Raw genomic sequence first — 16,973 nt, 5'->3', positions numbered from 1 at the left:
TATTTTAGATTAGACATCCTACGCATTCGTTTCACCAACCTCAATCTCTTAGGGATATTTTCGCTGAAGTTAATCTATGAGTTAGATTTTCAAGATTACTTTTCTAACCCTTTGACTACCTTGTTCAGTATTGTTGTAGAAAAAGGCATAACTTTGGAGACATCTGATTTGCATATATTGGCTTTTATTTCTCTTATAGCTAGGAGGGCAGTGTTGCTTAAATGGAAGGATGTTGCTCCGCCTACTCATGCTCAATGGTTACGTGGCGTTATGTCAGCTTAAATTTATAGAAGATCCGTTGTTCAATTTCTGATTCTAACCAAGACTTTCAAACATAGTGGGAACCATTTTTGAACTACTTTTCAAACCTTTGATTTGATGTTAAAGTACAGATGTTGGCTAATAACATAAATCACTATGTGATAAGGATTTTTTCCTGTCTTTCTTTCTTTACCAAACAGTTTTGACTTTGATACTGGGTTTAGATTTTTTTATAATAAAATTATTACAATTCAAATTACAATTTAATTATTGTACATGATTAATTATGAATATACGGTACTATGATTGCAAGTGTGATTTAAATATAATGTATTAGGTACTACTCTATCTTTTTCTGATTCATAATATATACCCTCATGTACTCTGTATTCTTCTATGTGAAAATTAATAAAAATATTGAAAAAGAAAAGATTACTTTTACCTGCATCTGATTCTGTTTTCTTGCTCATATGGCTGTATTCTATCAACAACCATCTTCACAGAAATGCTGTCTTTTGAAGTATAATGTAACACAGCTATTACGTATTACCTACCTTTATACACCCATGTTCTGTGTACTTCTTTCAATACCATTTGTAACTGGCTCTCCAATTTTAATGTAATTTTTATCATTTTATACCATAAATTTCTACTAATAATTTGAGACTACATTATATCCATATATTCCATATGTACAACAGCAATGGATTTAAATTTTAACTTCTGGTACCAACAAGGAACATCTTTGCTCCAATGTGCACAAAATATACACATTAAATAACATTAATACTCTTATAAATGGTTTCAAAAATTGTGTGAACTTTATGCAAATCTAGTTGATATCTAACTGAGAACAATGGATGAACAGAGATGAACGATGGATGAAATGAGAGAAACCCTAATGAAAGATGAGCAGAGATTTGCAAACAGAACTAGTACTCACAAAATAGCATCATAGATACCAGAAAACATTCAGATTGGAAACAGGTCCATGTGAACTAAAGGGCAATGAGATGGAAACAAAAACTTCAGCAACCAGAGATAGGAAGAAAAATGTTAAAGAGAAGAGAGATAATGGAGATTACAGTGGAGATACACATATTGAATATAGTGCAAAGTTTAATGTGAAGTAGTTAATAGATTTGTACGGTTGTCAACATAAATGTTCCTTCTATGGCCATAAACCAACGAATGCGTGTCCATCAATGACACGGAGAATTCATGGACATATATAAGCCAGAAAATTAATGAATGGTTGGGAGGTGAGGTAAGGTAACTATATAAATCAGTCATGATTAAATGATGAAGCCAATTCAATAGGCCAAATGGCCTAAATCTGATCTTATGTCTTAAGGTTGCACATTAAAAAAGGTATGAGCCTCCTCAGATTCAGATTCAGTTTATTGTCATTTAGAAACCACAAAAGCAATGCAGTTAAAAAAATGAGACAACTTCCCTCCAGAATGATATCACAAAAGCACATGACAAAACAGACTACACTAGAAAATCCACATAACATTTGGCAATCCCCAATCCAGAGTCCGGAGAGGCTGCTGCATATTAATATCATGCTGTCATCTTAGCGTGTTTCCCAGAAAGGAGCTCCAAATCCACCAGACAAAACAAGACCAAAAACTAAAGCTACAAGACCTGCACAAAACCACATGGTTACAACAGTGCAAATCACAGCATAATTGATTAAAAAAAAGACCATGGGCACAGTAAAAATAGTCCAAAGATGTTAAAAGACTGTAAGTTCGAAAGAAACCACCACACAGGTTCCACAAGTCCTCAGGGTCCCGACAGACTCATCATCCCACGCAGGCGGCAGAGGGGAAAACCCCTGCTATGGACTTCCACGGTGCTGCCTGACTCAGCCTCACAGACACAGCGAAAGCTCCGTCGAACTCAGCCTTGCAGACACAGCACACACTGAAAGCTCCCTGACCGCAGTGGACTCCGAGTCCATCGAACATCTGAGCCTCCGACCATCCCCTCTGGCACAGCTTCTCCGAGCACCATCCTCTGCCAAGTGTATTAAGACGCCCCCACAAACTGCCATCGGCAATGCGACCCCGAAGACCGGGGGCCTGTTCTTCTCAGCAGAGACCCGGACCTCACAGCAGCAGCAGCAATGAAGAGGGCCTTCCTGGAGATTTCCAGATGTTCCTTTGTGCTCCCATGTCCGTTTTTCATCAGATTAGGATTGCGTACGGCACCCCGCTTAACAAATAACATATCAGCTCCAGAGTGGCCACTGCAAGCTGCATCACGCCGCCATCTTGGATCACCAGGATCATCTTAGATCCTCTTACCAGGATTGTCAAAAGCACAATGTAAACTTTGTATCTGCTAATTCATGTTATGCCACTAAATCAAACTACCTAGTCCTACAGATCACCAGAACCAAGCAGCAAAAGGCACATGCACTCAAGGTAATAAACACACCTCAGGGTGACCCACCACAAACAAGAGAAATTCTGCAGATGCTGGAAAGCCAAGCACCACACACAAAATGCTGGAGGAACTTAACAGACCAAGCAGCATCTATGGAAAAGAGTACAGTCGACGTTTCGGGAAAAGACTCTTCATCAGGATTACAGGATTGATGAAGGGTCTCAGCCTGAAACTTCAACTGTACTTTTTTCCATAGATGCTGCCTGGCCTGCTGAGTTCCTCCAGCACTTTGTGTGTGTTGTCAGCATGACCCACATTCATTTGATGTTGAGAAGAGAGTAAATTCACAAGGCCTTTATGCAGAGGGAGCTACACACCCATTATGACTAACAGAAAAGAAATATAGATGATACTGTACTTAAAGCCACATTACATTGTAAAAAAAAGACACAGACTAAAGGAAAAGAGAATAGACAAAGAAGCACATAAAAAGAGAGATTCTGCCGAGTTAATTATGCAGATCCTTATATTACAAACAGCAGAATTCTCAATTCAAACCTTACCTCTCTTTGCTGTATATGGTTAGATAGGAAAAAAGAGAGCAAAAGAGTTGTGTTATTCTCATTGCCATAAAAGATTAAGTAAATGTTTTTATGGGGTGTCCAAATATAGAGTTTGGAAAAATACTGCAGTTTCTATTTATTGAGGTTCAAGTACTGATATCAAGGACAATTTAAACATATTTCAATGTATATAAAAATTCATTCACAATATTAAAAGTAGGGTATCAGTTAAGATTGCTATTCTAATGGTGTTGTCTATATACTCAAATAAGGAGGCTAAAGTATCACGACTAATGATCAGGAGTTGGCCTCCCTCCTATGAACCAGGGAATTTCTGCCTAGCAATTATCTTTACAACTAACAGAGACGCAAATACGACGTGCAGTATACATCAATGTCGATAATTACAACATACCTGTGATTTTGCTCCTGGTGTCATTGGTGTACTGAAGTTATTTAAATCCCAAATATATATCTCAGAATCATTAGCTCCAGAAGCAATGAGGTTGCTCTAAGAAAAACAAAATAATAATTCAAAGGTCAAACCCAACATTTCATAACACAACAACAAGGTTAAAGCATGCTGTAACCACTCTCACCCCCGGTGTCTGGTCTGATATTTAATTATACCAGATTTTTATTGATTTTTAGCCATCTGTATACCTTAATGTCCTACAGAACAAATGATATAAGTTATATCACAAAAAGTGATATAACTTGGGCTATGCACAACCTATCCTTTCAAATTAAGCCCTTCTAATGTCAATACATTCTGTCTACATTCAGAGTGATCTAATCAGGACTGAAATATCAAAATCTAAATAGACGTAGGGAACACTTCTGGAGCATCTTTATTGGCCGTATCTTTGCTACATTTTTTCCCCTTTCATGAAGGTCTTTGCTAAATTCAAATTGCATTATCCACATCACTGCTAAAAGTCATGTCATATTGCAGAAGTATCAATTAACCTAACAAGCACTCCAGTTAACTTGGATAAGTACGGTGCAGTGTTTCACTGCCTCCCGAAACCATGCTGCTGTTTATTATTAGAATACAAGTTTTCTTTAGACAATTGAACCTCTTCAAAATCATATCTCAATTCTCTGCCATGTTTGTATAGCAGAATAAACAGTTCATTCAAAACTCCCGAGTTAGATTGAGGATATTTGGGATTGTGTCGAAAAATATAATACCAGATCATTCTGTACAGGTTAAAACTGCTTGAACAGACTCCCATCTAAAGATACCATCAGCACAATTTAAGTGATATCACATTTCCCACAAACTGCATTGAGCACTAATGAATAAAGAATCAATAATTTTTTACTATTCTTAACAATATGCCTTGAACTATTATCCACCAAGTCATACTGAATACAGGAGGAGGAATGCTGGAGGCATCTACCAACTTTTGGAAGTATGTATCTTGTATCTCTGCCCCCCCCCCCACCCTTACAAGTTGGTATTACCCTCCTAACAGAAAAACCAGGCAGCCCAATTGAAAACTGAAGACCCTTTGGATAATATAGATGGAATTTTTGTTACAGTATACTTTTGTAATCAATTCATGATTTTAAAAAAAGCACAATAGATGCCCACATGTTAATTACTTTGCAAAAAAAATGACAAGTTTCCTGCTGTTTTGTAAAATGAGAAACATAGCGGCAAGTAATACTATATATTATTCACTGGTGAAGGTACTTTTAAATGTAAGCAATACCACAGTTTCAATACCTGAAAGGGGTTAAAATCCAACCCTCGGACAGGGCCCCCATGTTTCGAACTCTGGCCAATGATGGGATCGTTCCCAGCTGTAAGAATATGTTCTGCGCTATAAAGGGTGATGGTCCCAGTGTCCCCTCCAGCTGCTATAACTCCATCAGAACTTGTACCATGGTTGCTCCAAATAAGTTTGTGAAATCTGTAACATTTACCACATACAATTTCTTTGTACACCCCAAGAAAACTTTTAAACTACACGAATCCTCAAATCATCTTGCCACTTTTGTTCTGCTGAAGTTATACAGAATAATGCTAGTGATTCTATTATTTCCTCAAAATTATGCTACATAATGAGAGCTCCTCGAACAAATAATCTGCTGGAGAAACTCGATGGGCTGAGCAACATTTGCAGAAGAGTACACGGGCAGAAACTCAATGTTATGGATCAGGACCCTGTATACGTAGAGAGGACAGATGGTCAGTATAAAGAGAGGGGAGGTGGTGAAAAGAAGCCAATGAAACAACAAGGAAGGGGAAGGAGGGAGGAAAAGATGGTGGGGGCTGGGGGAGACATGGAGAGTAGTGATGATAAGGGAGAAGGAGAGGAGGAGAGAGGGAGGGTGGGAAAAGGGGGGAAAGCACACCAGAGATATTGGTTACCTAAAACTGGGAAACTCAATGTTCATGCTATTGGGTTAAAGACACTATAGAGGAATATAGGTTATTGTTCATCTAGTTTGTGTTGGGTCTCACTCAGTGGAAAAAGCTGAGCATGGACAGTTCAGCATGGAAATGAAAACAGGAATTGAAATGGCCTTCAAATGAGAGCTCAAGATGAATGCAGCTGCTCTGCAAATTGGTTTCCAGTCTGTGCTTGGTGTCGCTGATGTAGGAGGCCACACTGGGAGACTATCTGCAGTAAATGAAGCTGAAAGAGGTTAATGTGAATCTTTGTCTCACCTGGAAGGGCAGTTTAACATCCCCAGATGAAAGAGAGGAGGGAGGTATAAGAATAAGCATTACAACTCGTGGAATTATACAGGAATATGCCAGGGGTAAGGGAGGGATAAGTGGACTATGGAATGGTGGAAGGTGTAGCCCTACTGAAAGCAGAAAGAGGTTGGGAAGGGATGAAGCTGGTAGTGGGATAACAATGCTGTTGTGGAAATCACTGAGGATGACGAGCTGGACACAATGGCTAATGGGGGTGAGAGGTGAGGAGAAGTGGAACTCTATCTCTGTTCCAATTGGAGGGAGGTGGGGAGAGAGCAGAAGTCCAAAAAACAGAGATCAGAAAGGGCTTCATGAATCACAGTAAACAGGAACCTCCATTTCCTGAAAAAGGTCAGTATTTCAGACATTCTGTAGTGGAAGGCCTCATCTTGAGAGCAGATGCAGCAGACATAGAGAAACCGGGAGACAGGAATGGCAGCCTTACAAGATAATAGGGTAGGATGAGTTGTAGTCAAGGTAGCTGTAGGAGTCAATGGGTACTTTGCCCTCTGAGTTGGAGTCAAAAAGAGTGGTTCTGGAAATGGACCACATGAATTTGAGAGTGGGGTGGAAGTTAGTGGCAAAGGTGATAAAATAGATGGGTTCAGCACAGGTACAAGAAGCAGTACCAATGGAGTTAGTGACGTAAAAGAAGGTATGGATCAGAGACTGTTCCAAGTAGGCAACGAGTCCCTCTAAGAATTTAATCCAATAATCAAATTATTCCAACAAGTCACAAACATATTCAAACTGCTAAGTTCTACTACAAATAAGTACCATTTGCTCAGGAATACTCTTTAGTAATTTATGGATTATTACCACGTTAGGTATGTACACCACATATTTACCTTGTGGTCGCAGGTAGACAGCCCCGCAACTTTACATCCAATGATGGATCTGAAAAATCCAGCTCATAGATCTCTAATGCTGCATTTGTACTGAAGGTAGCATCCAACTGTTGTGCTGAGGTACCTATAGTTTGAACGATAATAGTATAACTTACTCTTCAATAATAATTGATAGTTTTAAGCAAGCTTAAAAGTGATGTTAATGAACTCTTCAAAAGTTAACCATCAGTCCATGACCATTGTTTGAACAATTTGAATAGTAGATAGGATCTGGAAATGTAACATATATGGTGAAGAAAACAGAAAAGGTAAAAACTCCACTTTTCTAGCTCTTTTCACAACATCAGAATGTGCCAAAGCACCTTGTCGTAAATTCAGTGCACTGAAGTCACATACGATATGGACAAAGACCATGAACTAAAGAATCATGTTTTCTGATTGCCTTTATATCCACATTCCTGTGTTATGCTGAATGTATACAGACGTGCTTTTAAATATTGTGTTAAGTGCCCAAAGCTACAATCATCAGTCTTGAGCTATGTGCCCTGTGTTACAAGAGAGGGGGACCAAGAAAATTATCTTAATGATGTTGGCTGAAAGCATGAAAGTGTGTTGCTGAATGGGGGATTGGTTAAGTAACACAGTCACTATTATACGTGTTGATAATCATGTTGCTGAAATGATTACAATTGAATCCAACTGTAATATCCTGAACAGTCAATCCCGATAATAGCTAGAGTAACACACACAAAATGCTGGAGAAACACAGCAGGCCAGGCAGCATCTATAAGGAGAAGCACTGTCGACGTTTTGTTAGTCCTGACGAAGGGTCTCGGCCCGAAACGTCGACAGTGCTTTTCCTTATGAATGCTGCCTGGCCTGCTGTGTTCCAACAGCATTTTGTGTCTGTTGTTTGAATTTCCAGCATCTGCAGATTTCCTTGTGTAATATCTAGAGTACATTATCAGGGCTAACTGTTCAGAATACTGGAGTGTTGTATTGTCAAAGCTGCCACTTTTCATCTGAGATGTCAATTTTAGTATGTTGTTTTATATGTTAAAAATTTTATGCAAATACAGTTGGTTATTGTTGAAATATTAAACCAAGACTTCTCAAGTGCAGAACACCATTACACTACTCAAAGCGACAACTGCCTTCCTGGTCCCTTCACTAATATTTATTCTTCCACCGTTACCACTACAAGTTTACGCAAGGTTGTTATTGGGTGAGACTTTGTGTAGAAATTACTTGACAATGTACTTTATTAACTATAAGGTACTTAGGAAGTAGTGATCAAGAAAGCCAATATTTAAATTCACAATTGCTCTTTTTATACTTTAGTAATACTTTACTGACATTCCAATCTATCTAATATGTCCTGCTCTTGCTTACTTGAACAAAAAGTTCTGCTGTATGACAATGAAAAGCTGCAGACTCTTGTAAACACACCTTTGGACACAGACCCACAGTAAAACCATTATTTGGTCTGGTACAAACATGAGAAAATCTGCAGATGCTGGATTTACAGGCAATCCACTGAAGTACAAAGAGTAGTTCAATAAATACGATGGTTTGCCTGCACTGTCAGAGGACAATGCACATTGCTTCATGCACTAATATTCAATCAAGTCATTCAAGATTGTACAATGTGCAAATTCCTTTCACACAATTGAAAAAACTGCTAAGAGAATTAAAATGTCAAACTTATGCAGCAGTACTGTTTGCCAGATATTGATTTTCAGGCATTTTTTTTTAGAGATGCAGAACATATTGTATCTTGACCTAGTTAATATTAACTAACACCAAGTGACAATAATAACTAAAATCCAGCAACAACACTTGAAAGACACATTTAGAAGTTATCACATATACTTACAAAAAAGAATTTTTGTTAATAACTATACCAAAAGAAAAATATGGTTTGCCCTCAATATACACAAAATTGCTTATAAGAATACCACCAATTCCAAAATGGAAGCAATTTTTTTTTTTTAAAAAACTTTACATTGTAGGATGCTTGTGATTTGAAGCATTTTCTGCATTTACCTGTGGCCAAATAAAGGGGATGATGTGAAGCAGGACTCCAGGACTGAACAGCTGTCCTCTCAATCTCCTTCAGTTTCATTTTATCTTATTAACCTGAAACAAAAAAAGTGATCATGACAAACTGCCCAATATTAGAAAGTGAACAATGCTTTCATCAGGGTCATTTACCATCATTCAGAAAACAGACAACAGTACAGCACAGGAGCAGGCCATTCGGCCCACAAAGTTGTGCCACACCAGGTAAAAAGCAAATCAAAAACACCCAAACACTAATCCCTTCTCCCCACACCATGACCACATCCCTCCATCATCCTGACATCCATTTGCCTAGATGGTGTAGACTAGATTTTCTATTAATCTATTGATCTTCTATTGCTATTATGCCCAGATATTAATTTTGAAAAATGAATTCCTCGAGATGGAACTAGTCAGCTTCTTAGTAGCTGTGCTAAAAGGAGGCAAGAGTTCACAGTATCAGGAGTGCAAGGATAAACCTGTATGTATGTATATGTAAAGCTATATTTTATATACACACACATCCAAGACTTTTGCACAGTACTGTATACACATACAGACACACTTATATACAATACTGTGCAAAAGTCTTTAGCACATATAAAAATATTCAGTGAAGAGAAGATGCTTTCAAAATAACGAAGTTTCTAAATAGCAAAAAAAAGCACTAAAAGAGCAGTAAACAGTAAAAAGCTAAATCAATTCAATATTTGGTGTATAATCAAAACCCTTTGCCTTTCAAACTGCATCAAATCTCTTAGATACACTGCCATGCAATTTTTAAAGAAAATTGGCTAGTAGGTTTTTCCAAGCATCATGGAGAACTTGTCACAGTTCCCCTGCAGACTTTGGTTGTCTCATTTGCTTCTGTACCTCCAGATAGTCCTAGACAGCCTCGACGGTGTTGAGATCAGGGCACTGTGGAGATCATACAAAATTTCTTGTTCTTTTTTTCACTGAAGATAGCTCTTTATGACCTTGACCAGGTGTTTGGGGTCATTGTCCTGCTGCAGAGTGAAGTTGGGATTGATCAGATGCCTCCCTGACAGGTATTGCGCAATGGATGAGAATCTGCCTGTAATTCTTGGCATTGAGAATTCCGTTAACTCTGACCAGATCACTAACTCCATTTGCAGAAATGCAGCCCCAAAACTGCAGAGAACCTCCAGCATGCTTCATTGTTGGCTTCAGACTACATCTTTTACAGACAAACTGTCTCCTGTTTCAGCCAAAAACTTCAAATTTTGACCCCTCACTCCAGAGCACTTGCTGCCATTGTTCAGCACCCCAGTCCTTATGTTTTTGTGCATAGGTGAGTCTCTAGGCCAGAGGTCGGCAACCTGCGGCTCCAGAGCCACAAGCGGCTCTTTGATCTCTGTGATGCGGCTCCCCGTGGTTTGTTAGCTTTTGAAATGTAATTCGAAATTTGAAGATTATGGTGATCTTGTACAATCTGAAAACTTTGCGGAGACACCGTTTCCTGGCACATCCGAACCGGCTCACAATTAGCCACCGTTCAGGCTAAGGGAGATAGCCTACGGGGGTTTGTGAGTACGTGTCTTTTGGAGCATCCGCGCCCACGGGGGTGGGTTGAGGGAGGCTTTAAAGCAAGGCTGTTTAGTTCGAATAAAGTTACCTTTGACTGCAGTCTTTATTTTAGCGCTGCGTGTAGCGCTACACCGCTACAACGTGTTTTTTTATCGCTATTAATATACATCACAACTGCCAATGCCTGACACCCGCCAGTGCGCGCATTCTTTTAATTCTTCGATCCAAGGTAGGCTAACTATGGAGTAACCTTCAACCCAACGTCTTTTTTTTCGGAGTTCAAAATGTTTTTGTTGCATGCAGAAATGTAATTTCGTTTTCTCTGCAGGAGTTCATCAATTTCATAAATGCAACACATTATAGTTTGTTTATACATAGCATAAAGGCAAAAAAAAAACCGTTGTATGCAGTGTTATTTCATTTTGTGGCTCCCAGTGTTTTCTTTTCTGTGGGAAATGGGTCCATATTGGCTCTTTCAGTGGTAAACGTTGCCGACCCCTGCTCTAGGCATTGCTTCCACTTTGGAGGAATGGCTTTTTGGCAAAACTTCTTCTATGAAGACCACTTCCGACAAGAATTCTCTGGATTATAGAGGGGTGTACTTGGGTTCCAATGGTTTCTGTGAGTTCAGAGCTGATAGCAGTGGTGGACTTCTTCTGATTTAGAAGGAAGATCAGTTTGATGTATCTTTCTTCTCCTGCACTCAGCTTCAAATGCTGTGTTTCTGGTCTTCAACCCTGCCAATTTCTTTGTGCTTCTTCAGAAGAGTTTGGCCAGCACATCTTGAAACCCCTGCCTGCTTTGTAATATGTACTTGGAAGAGACCTTGCTGATTCAGGGTGACCTCCTTGTGTCTTGTTGTTATGTTCACTTTTGCCATGTGTGGAATTGATGATTTGAAGGCTAGACTGTCACAGGTACCACACCCTCACCTTTTAGTTTGGCTACCTTCGCCCAGCTTGATTCCTTCTACAACCATTTCTGTTTCAGTTAATCAGTTCGTTCATTCAACTCATCATGTCATTGATCATTAGCATCCTGTATGTCATCTTTGTTTGATCATGCAATGGGCTATATACCCAAAAAGTATATATTTCAAGTTTTTATTTGAAAAGTGGTCTATTACTTTTATGTTACTTTCTTTAACAAAATACAAAAAAATTCTCTAACATTTACATTTTTGAAAATTAAAGCTTGCAAAGCTAAAATTTGCACTTTTCTATTGACACACTAATGCAGGAGGCAAAAATAAACATCTAAAACAACATTTACATTAAAAATCTAGGGTGCCTAAGACTTTTGCACAATACTGTAAATATATACAAATACATACTGTATGTAAATGTATTTACTCAAAAAACTTTAAAACCACTTAAGTGTTAACTGCCAATAGGCCACAAACTGCTGTAAATCTAAAATTTAAAAAAGATTCTAGAAATACTCAGTAGATCAGGCAGCAGCTAAGTTACAGATGAGTGATTTTTCATTAAAACAAAGAAAAGTTAGAAGTTAAACATGTTTTAAGATGAAGAGATCAAAGAAAGGGAGGCAAAAGCAGAGGGGATATGTTGTTAAGGTGGAGCCAAAAGCCTTAAGGATACAGCTAGTGGTGGTGCTGCCAACTGCGAGACAGTTGTGAAGGCTTATTAACTTACTGCTGATTGATCAGGAAGAGAATGAAAAAGAATGAAGGATTACTGAGGAAGGAGACAAAGTTCAATGCTTCAACAGTGAGACACAAAATGTTACTGTTGTAAATCTGAAATAAACAGAATGCTAGAAATACTCAGCGAGTCAGGCAGTATCAATCTGAGTTAATGTCACAATTCGATGATCTTTCATCACTTGACAGCTCTGATACAAACTGAAAAGACTGCATGTCTGCAATTTCGAATTCAGTATCAATTCCCAAGGGCTGCAATGTTTCTAAATGGAAGATACTGTATCTGACAAGTTTAGTCTGATCTCATTCTACAGTGTAAAAGATCAAAGACAAATGTCAGTATAGAAATTAAACAGAGAATTTAAAATAAAAGGCAATAGAAATGCCTTCTATTTACATATTTTCCTTACAGACTAACTTACAGTGATCAACAAGCCATTCAGCAGTCCCTCTCAACTGACACCACCACCAGTGTAACATCCAGTCTTTCATCCTCCAACCTGGCACCGACATCACTAACTCTTCTCACAATTTACATTTGCTTTTTAATTTAGCCTTGTTTTGATAAAAAGTCATCTATCAAAATGATAAAATGCTTTTCCCTCTACTCAACCTGCTGAGCAGTTCTAATTTTTTGGTTATGTAACAAACTTAGAAATAATTTATAATGGGAATGGGATTAAATGACTCCGTATTTGGAATTGATTATGAAATAAATGCAGACCCAGATTCAAAGGGGACTCCAGATTTTAATTTCAGTTACATGTGAGAAGCAATTATTTTGAGAGGATGAGCTGGTGAAGGGAGGGGGGGGGGGGGGCTTGCAAAAGGAGGAATTGAGGGTCCAGGATACCAGGACAAGATTTAGGAGGAAGGTTAGGGTGGGACTGGGAAAAGGGGAGGGACCAGAATGGCGCAAATTATAGGCACTAGGACAAGAGGAATGTCAGAGTATAGAGGACAAGAGTGAAGTGGGTAAGGGCAGAGGGGTTGATGGGTGGGATGAGAGTTTGATCAGATTCTAAGTTTGGAGCTGGGAGAGGTTGGAGGCAGAAATCCAAGATATTTATACATATATTAAAATTGAGAGGTTAAAAGCCATTCAGGTTCGCAGAGACTGGGCTGTTCGCTGAAATATTTGGTGAATCAGAACACAAGGGCACAGTGATTCCAAATGCTAAAGTTTATAAAAAGGCGGGGATTCCGAGCTCGACTACAGGAGCTGAGAAGTTGTCGGTGTGGGAGTTTCTCAGAGCCGTAACAGAGAAGCCTCCATGACTGAGGAAGGGCTGTGGGGAGTTGGACAGGAACCACGGGTAAAGCAGCAAGAGATCGCTCAAGACTCTAGCGCTGTCATACGGCGGGCAGCAGGGTCGGGGCCTGTGGAGGGACTAAGGCCTACCCTCTTGCCCACTGCTGTGCGCTCCTGGCTCGCGTCAACCGCGCCACGCAGCCCGGCCGGCCTCTCAACGCCCCACCGTGCAGGCCGCCGCTTACCGTCGGGACATCGGCAGTAATCCACACACCGAAGTGCCACCCGCTCCCTCACGCCGCTTCGCCGCGACGTGGCAACTGCGCCGGCGCGCAACCTCCGCTCCGTCGTGGGCACGTGACCGGTGGCTACCACCTTGGTGACACATCGGGGTTTAGCGTCAATTTTTCCCCTCCCATTTACCCAGTCTGAAAGCAAAGCAACTATCTTCACAATGGAAAGCTGAGAATACTCAACGTCAGGCAATGTTCGTAGGGAGAGAAAGATCAAAGCTACAGTTTGAAGGGAATCGTTTATTATTATTGACATAAATCGTACAATTTGAGTCTCTCCCGAAACGTCGACTGTTTATTTTTCCACAGATGCTGCCTGATCAACTGAGTTTCTCCAGCATCTTCAATGTGTTAATCATTAAATTTGTTGCAACACACACAAAATGCTGGAGGAACTCAGCAGGTCTGGCAGTAGCTACAGAAAAGGAATAAACAGTCGATGTTTCGGGCCGAGAGACTTCCTCAGGAATGGGGAAAGACGCTAGAATAAAAAGGTGGGGGGGGGTGTTGGGAAAGGAGGATAGCTAGAAGGTGACAGGTGAATCCATTGGTTGGGAAAGGTAAAGGGCTGGAGAAGAAGGAATCTGATAGGAGAGGAGAAAGGGAAGAAGAAGGGGACGCAGAAAGTGAGAAAAGGGAAGAGGCCAGATTGGGAAAAAGAGTCGGGCTGTTACCGGAAGAAGAAATCAATATTTATGCCATCAGTTTGGAGGCTACCCAGATGGAATTCATAAGGTGTTGTTTCTCCACCCTGAGGGTGGCCTCATCTTGGCACTAGAGGAGACCATGGGCCAACATGTCAGAACAGGAATGGGAATCAGAATTAAAATGTTTGGCCCCTGAGAAGTTCTGCTTTTGGCGGATGGAGCGGATGAAGTTTATTGTTTCACAGCAGAGGTACAGTGCAAGGCATAAGTTACGAAAAATAGCTGGTGCAATATGAGTGTAGGAGCCATGAATCTATTTTCTGCCCGTAGGAGCCATGCACTGTATCTATTTCCTATCTGTATCGTATTTTGTGCTAAACCCAAAGCCAATATATAATAAATGTCTATCTCCTGTGTATCATCCATGTCCCTCCATTCCATCAGAAATACGAAACGCTAAAAAATTCAATATACTTTGTTGTACTTGTCGACCCTTGTAATAATAATCAGAGGCACAGAGAGAATCTGTTTACTGGTAAGTAGCGTTTAGTGTCTCCGTTTAAAAGCACGTGGGCTCACAAATTAACTGCATGTGTGCATACCCACTAGAATTCCCTGACCTTCCGTGAACAATGAAAATTAAAGGCATCACCTGAGAAAGGAATCTATGCTGACCAGGGGTTTCTCACGGTCACAATCTCCACGAGTCCATTGGATCCTCCACTTCTGTGATGGCTGCTCTCTGGAGAGTTGTCTCCCTTACATATTTGGAGCTCCTGAACCTTATAGTGTTCCTCATCATTTGAATTGACAGACCTCCATCCCATTTGCCTTAAAGTCACCTGACCTCCCTGGGTCACCTTCTTACTAGCTCTCGTCCAGGGCTAAAACAAATGTTGTTCTACATTTCTGCCCACCCCCTGTCCTTGATTAATCCCAATCTATAGATTTGTAGACAGTAGTTCCTTCTGGCCAACAATTAATCTGCAGAGAAAAAAAAGATGAATGGAGAGAACAAAGGGATTTGCTAATAGGGTGACACCGAGAGAAGGCATTATGTTGGAGTACGATGGCTGTTTAATTGTAGCTAAACTATCCGGGGATGTAGCAAAGAGGGGATGAACAAGAACAGAAAGCAAAACCATGAAGTGAGAACGTTGAGGCTAAAGACAAACTGATTCGAGTGGAAGTGGAATGGAAAACTAAAAAAAGCAGGTAGCAGGTTAAGATTCATCTTTCTGAACTAAATACTGTAGCTGTGTTTTGCAAACTGGACACTCAATCTTAATGTTTTTCCATTGTTGAGGAGAACATATTGTGAATATCTTCCTAATTACCTATTGTTCTTTCATGCTGATTTTTTGTAGTCATGCACTGGGATCCCCAGATATCTTTGTACCACAGCATTTTGTAAATTCACCTTGTTTGAAAATTTGCTTTCTGATTCTTCTATCCAAAATAAATAACCTTATAATTCATAATACTTGGAATTGTAGCTAAACTATCTGGGGATGAACTCATCATATTCTCAACTGCCTACTTTTTCCCCAAAATATGACCTATTTATGTTCCTTCACAAGGTCTTTGTATTCCCCTCACAATTCACAAACCTCACTATTTTTGTATCATGAAGGGGTCTAGCTAAGGACACTTGGTGCCTTTGAGTCAAGTGAATTATAAATAGTTGAGCCCCCAACACTGGCACCCAGCTGTAATGTACATCTGATAATCTGCAATCTCAATGCTTTAGCATCTTGGCTCACCAGGTGATATTGTGCTGCACTCACTGGATTCTTTCACTTCACTCCCACTTAGCAAGGCTCCAACTCGCATGTTCCCTGCCATTTGCTGGGATCCCAGATCTTGCACTCAGCAACTGCATGTCAAGAGCCTGTTTCCAATGCTCCCTGTCCATTCACCAATGTCCTGCAATCAGGTAACTCCTATCAAGGTCTCTTTACCCTTACAGTTTCTCAACTCTACCCACAAGGATTTCATCTCTTCCAATCCTTTGTCACCCATTTCTACGCTTCTGACTTCATTTTTCCCCAACAGTCATCCCACCACCTCTGCTTATCTGCCTGTCTTTTCAATACAATGTGTATCCTTGGATGTGAAGTTCCTAGCAATAATTTTCTTTCATCTACAACTCAGTGAAGATCACAATATCATACCTGTTAATCTCTAACTGTGCTACAAGATCATCTTCCTAACAGTGATATAAAATCTGATTGATTTTGATTCTTGCTTTGTTTGGCTTTTCTTGAATTTTGGTGTCACATTTGTCATTCTGCAATCTTCTTGGAGTTCCTCAAAATCCAGACAATTTTACATAATTACCATCAAAGCCTTCTGCACTTTCACTACAGCCGCATTTCAGATTCAGAAGGTGCAACTCCTGCCCTTTTTCCTCTTTCCTTTTCACAAACATTCCTTCCAATTAAAGCAGTAATTCAGTCTGGTGGGAGCAGATTTTGGGAATGGCAAGGGTGAAGACTGTGGGAAAGGTGTGGGACAGAGGAGTGCCAGGGCAGAAGGTGGCACAGATGCTGACGCATCCAGCCCTGAAACACAGGTAAGGTCATTTGATTCCAAGCAATTGGTTTATTGATCATTACAGAATGTCTCTCTGGTGCTTCCTGCTCCCTCCTTGGCCCACTCCATCTCTGATCTTCCAATGAGGACTGGCTTATAGACTTCTACTTGCCTCCTCCTGGTCAATAA

General features: G+C 40.0%; 1 protein-coding gene across 1 annotated transcript in view; it reads right to left on the bottom strand.

Annotated features, from left to right (window-relative positions):
- Window positions 1-13,697, bottom strand: part of sec31b (SEC31 homolog B, COPII coat complex component) — a 95,654-nt gene extending 81,957 nt beyond the window's left edge. Inside the window, exons 1-5 of the mRNA XM_059946344.1 lie at window positions 13,555-13,697; window positions 8,832-8,924; window positions 6,786-6,909; window positions 4,957-5,143; window positions 3,637-3,732 (exon numbers count right to left, since the gene is read on the bottom strand). Coding sequence (XP_059802327.1) covers window positions 3,637-3,732; window positions 4,957-5,143; window positions 6,786-6,909; window positions 8,832-8,910 — 486 coding nt within the window. The 5' untranslated portion in view covers window positions 8,911-8,924; window positions 13,555-13,697. The remainder of the gene's footprint in view (window positions 1-3,636; window positions 3,733-4,956; window positions 5,144-6,785; window positions 6,910-8,831; window positions 8,925-13,554) is intronic.
- Window positions 13,698-16,973: the final 3,276 nt, after the last annotated feature.

The sequence above is a fragment of the Hypanus sabinus genome, chromosome 21 (genome assembly GCF_030144855.1).
Source record: "Hypanus sabinus isolate sHypSab1 chromosome 21, sHypSab1.hap1, whole genome shotgun sequence".
Taxonomy (NCBI): Eukaryota; Metazoa; Chordata; class Chondrichthyes; order Myliobatiformes; family Dasyatidae; genus Hypanus; species Hypanus sabinus.
The sequence above is the reverse complement of the archived record's forward strand: the minus strand, read 5'-3'. Positions and strand labels throughout refer to the sequence as shown.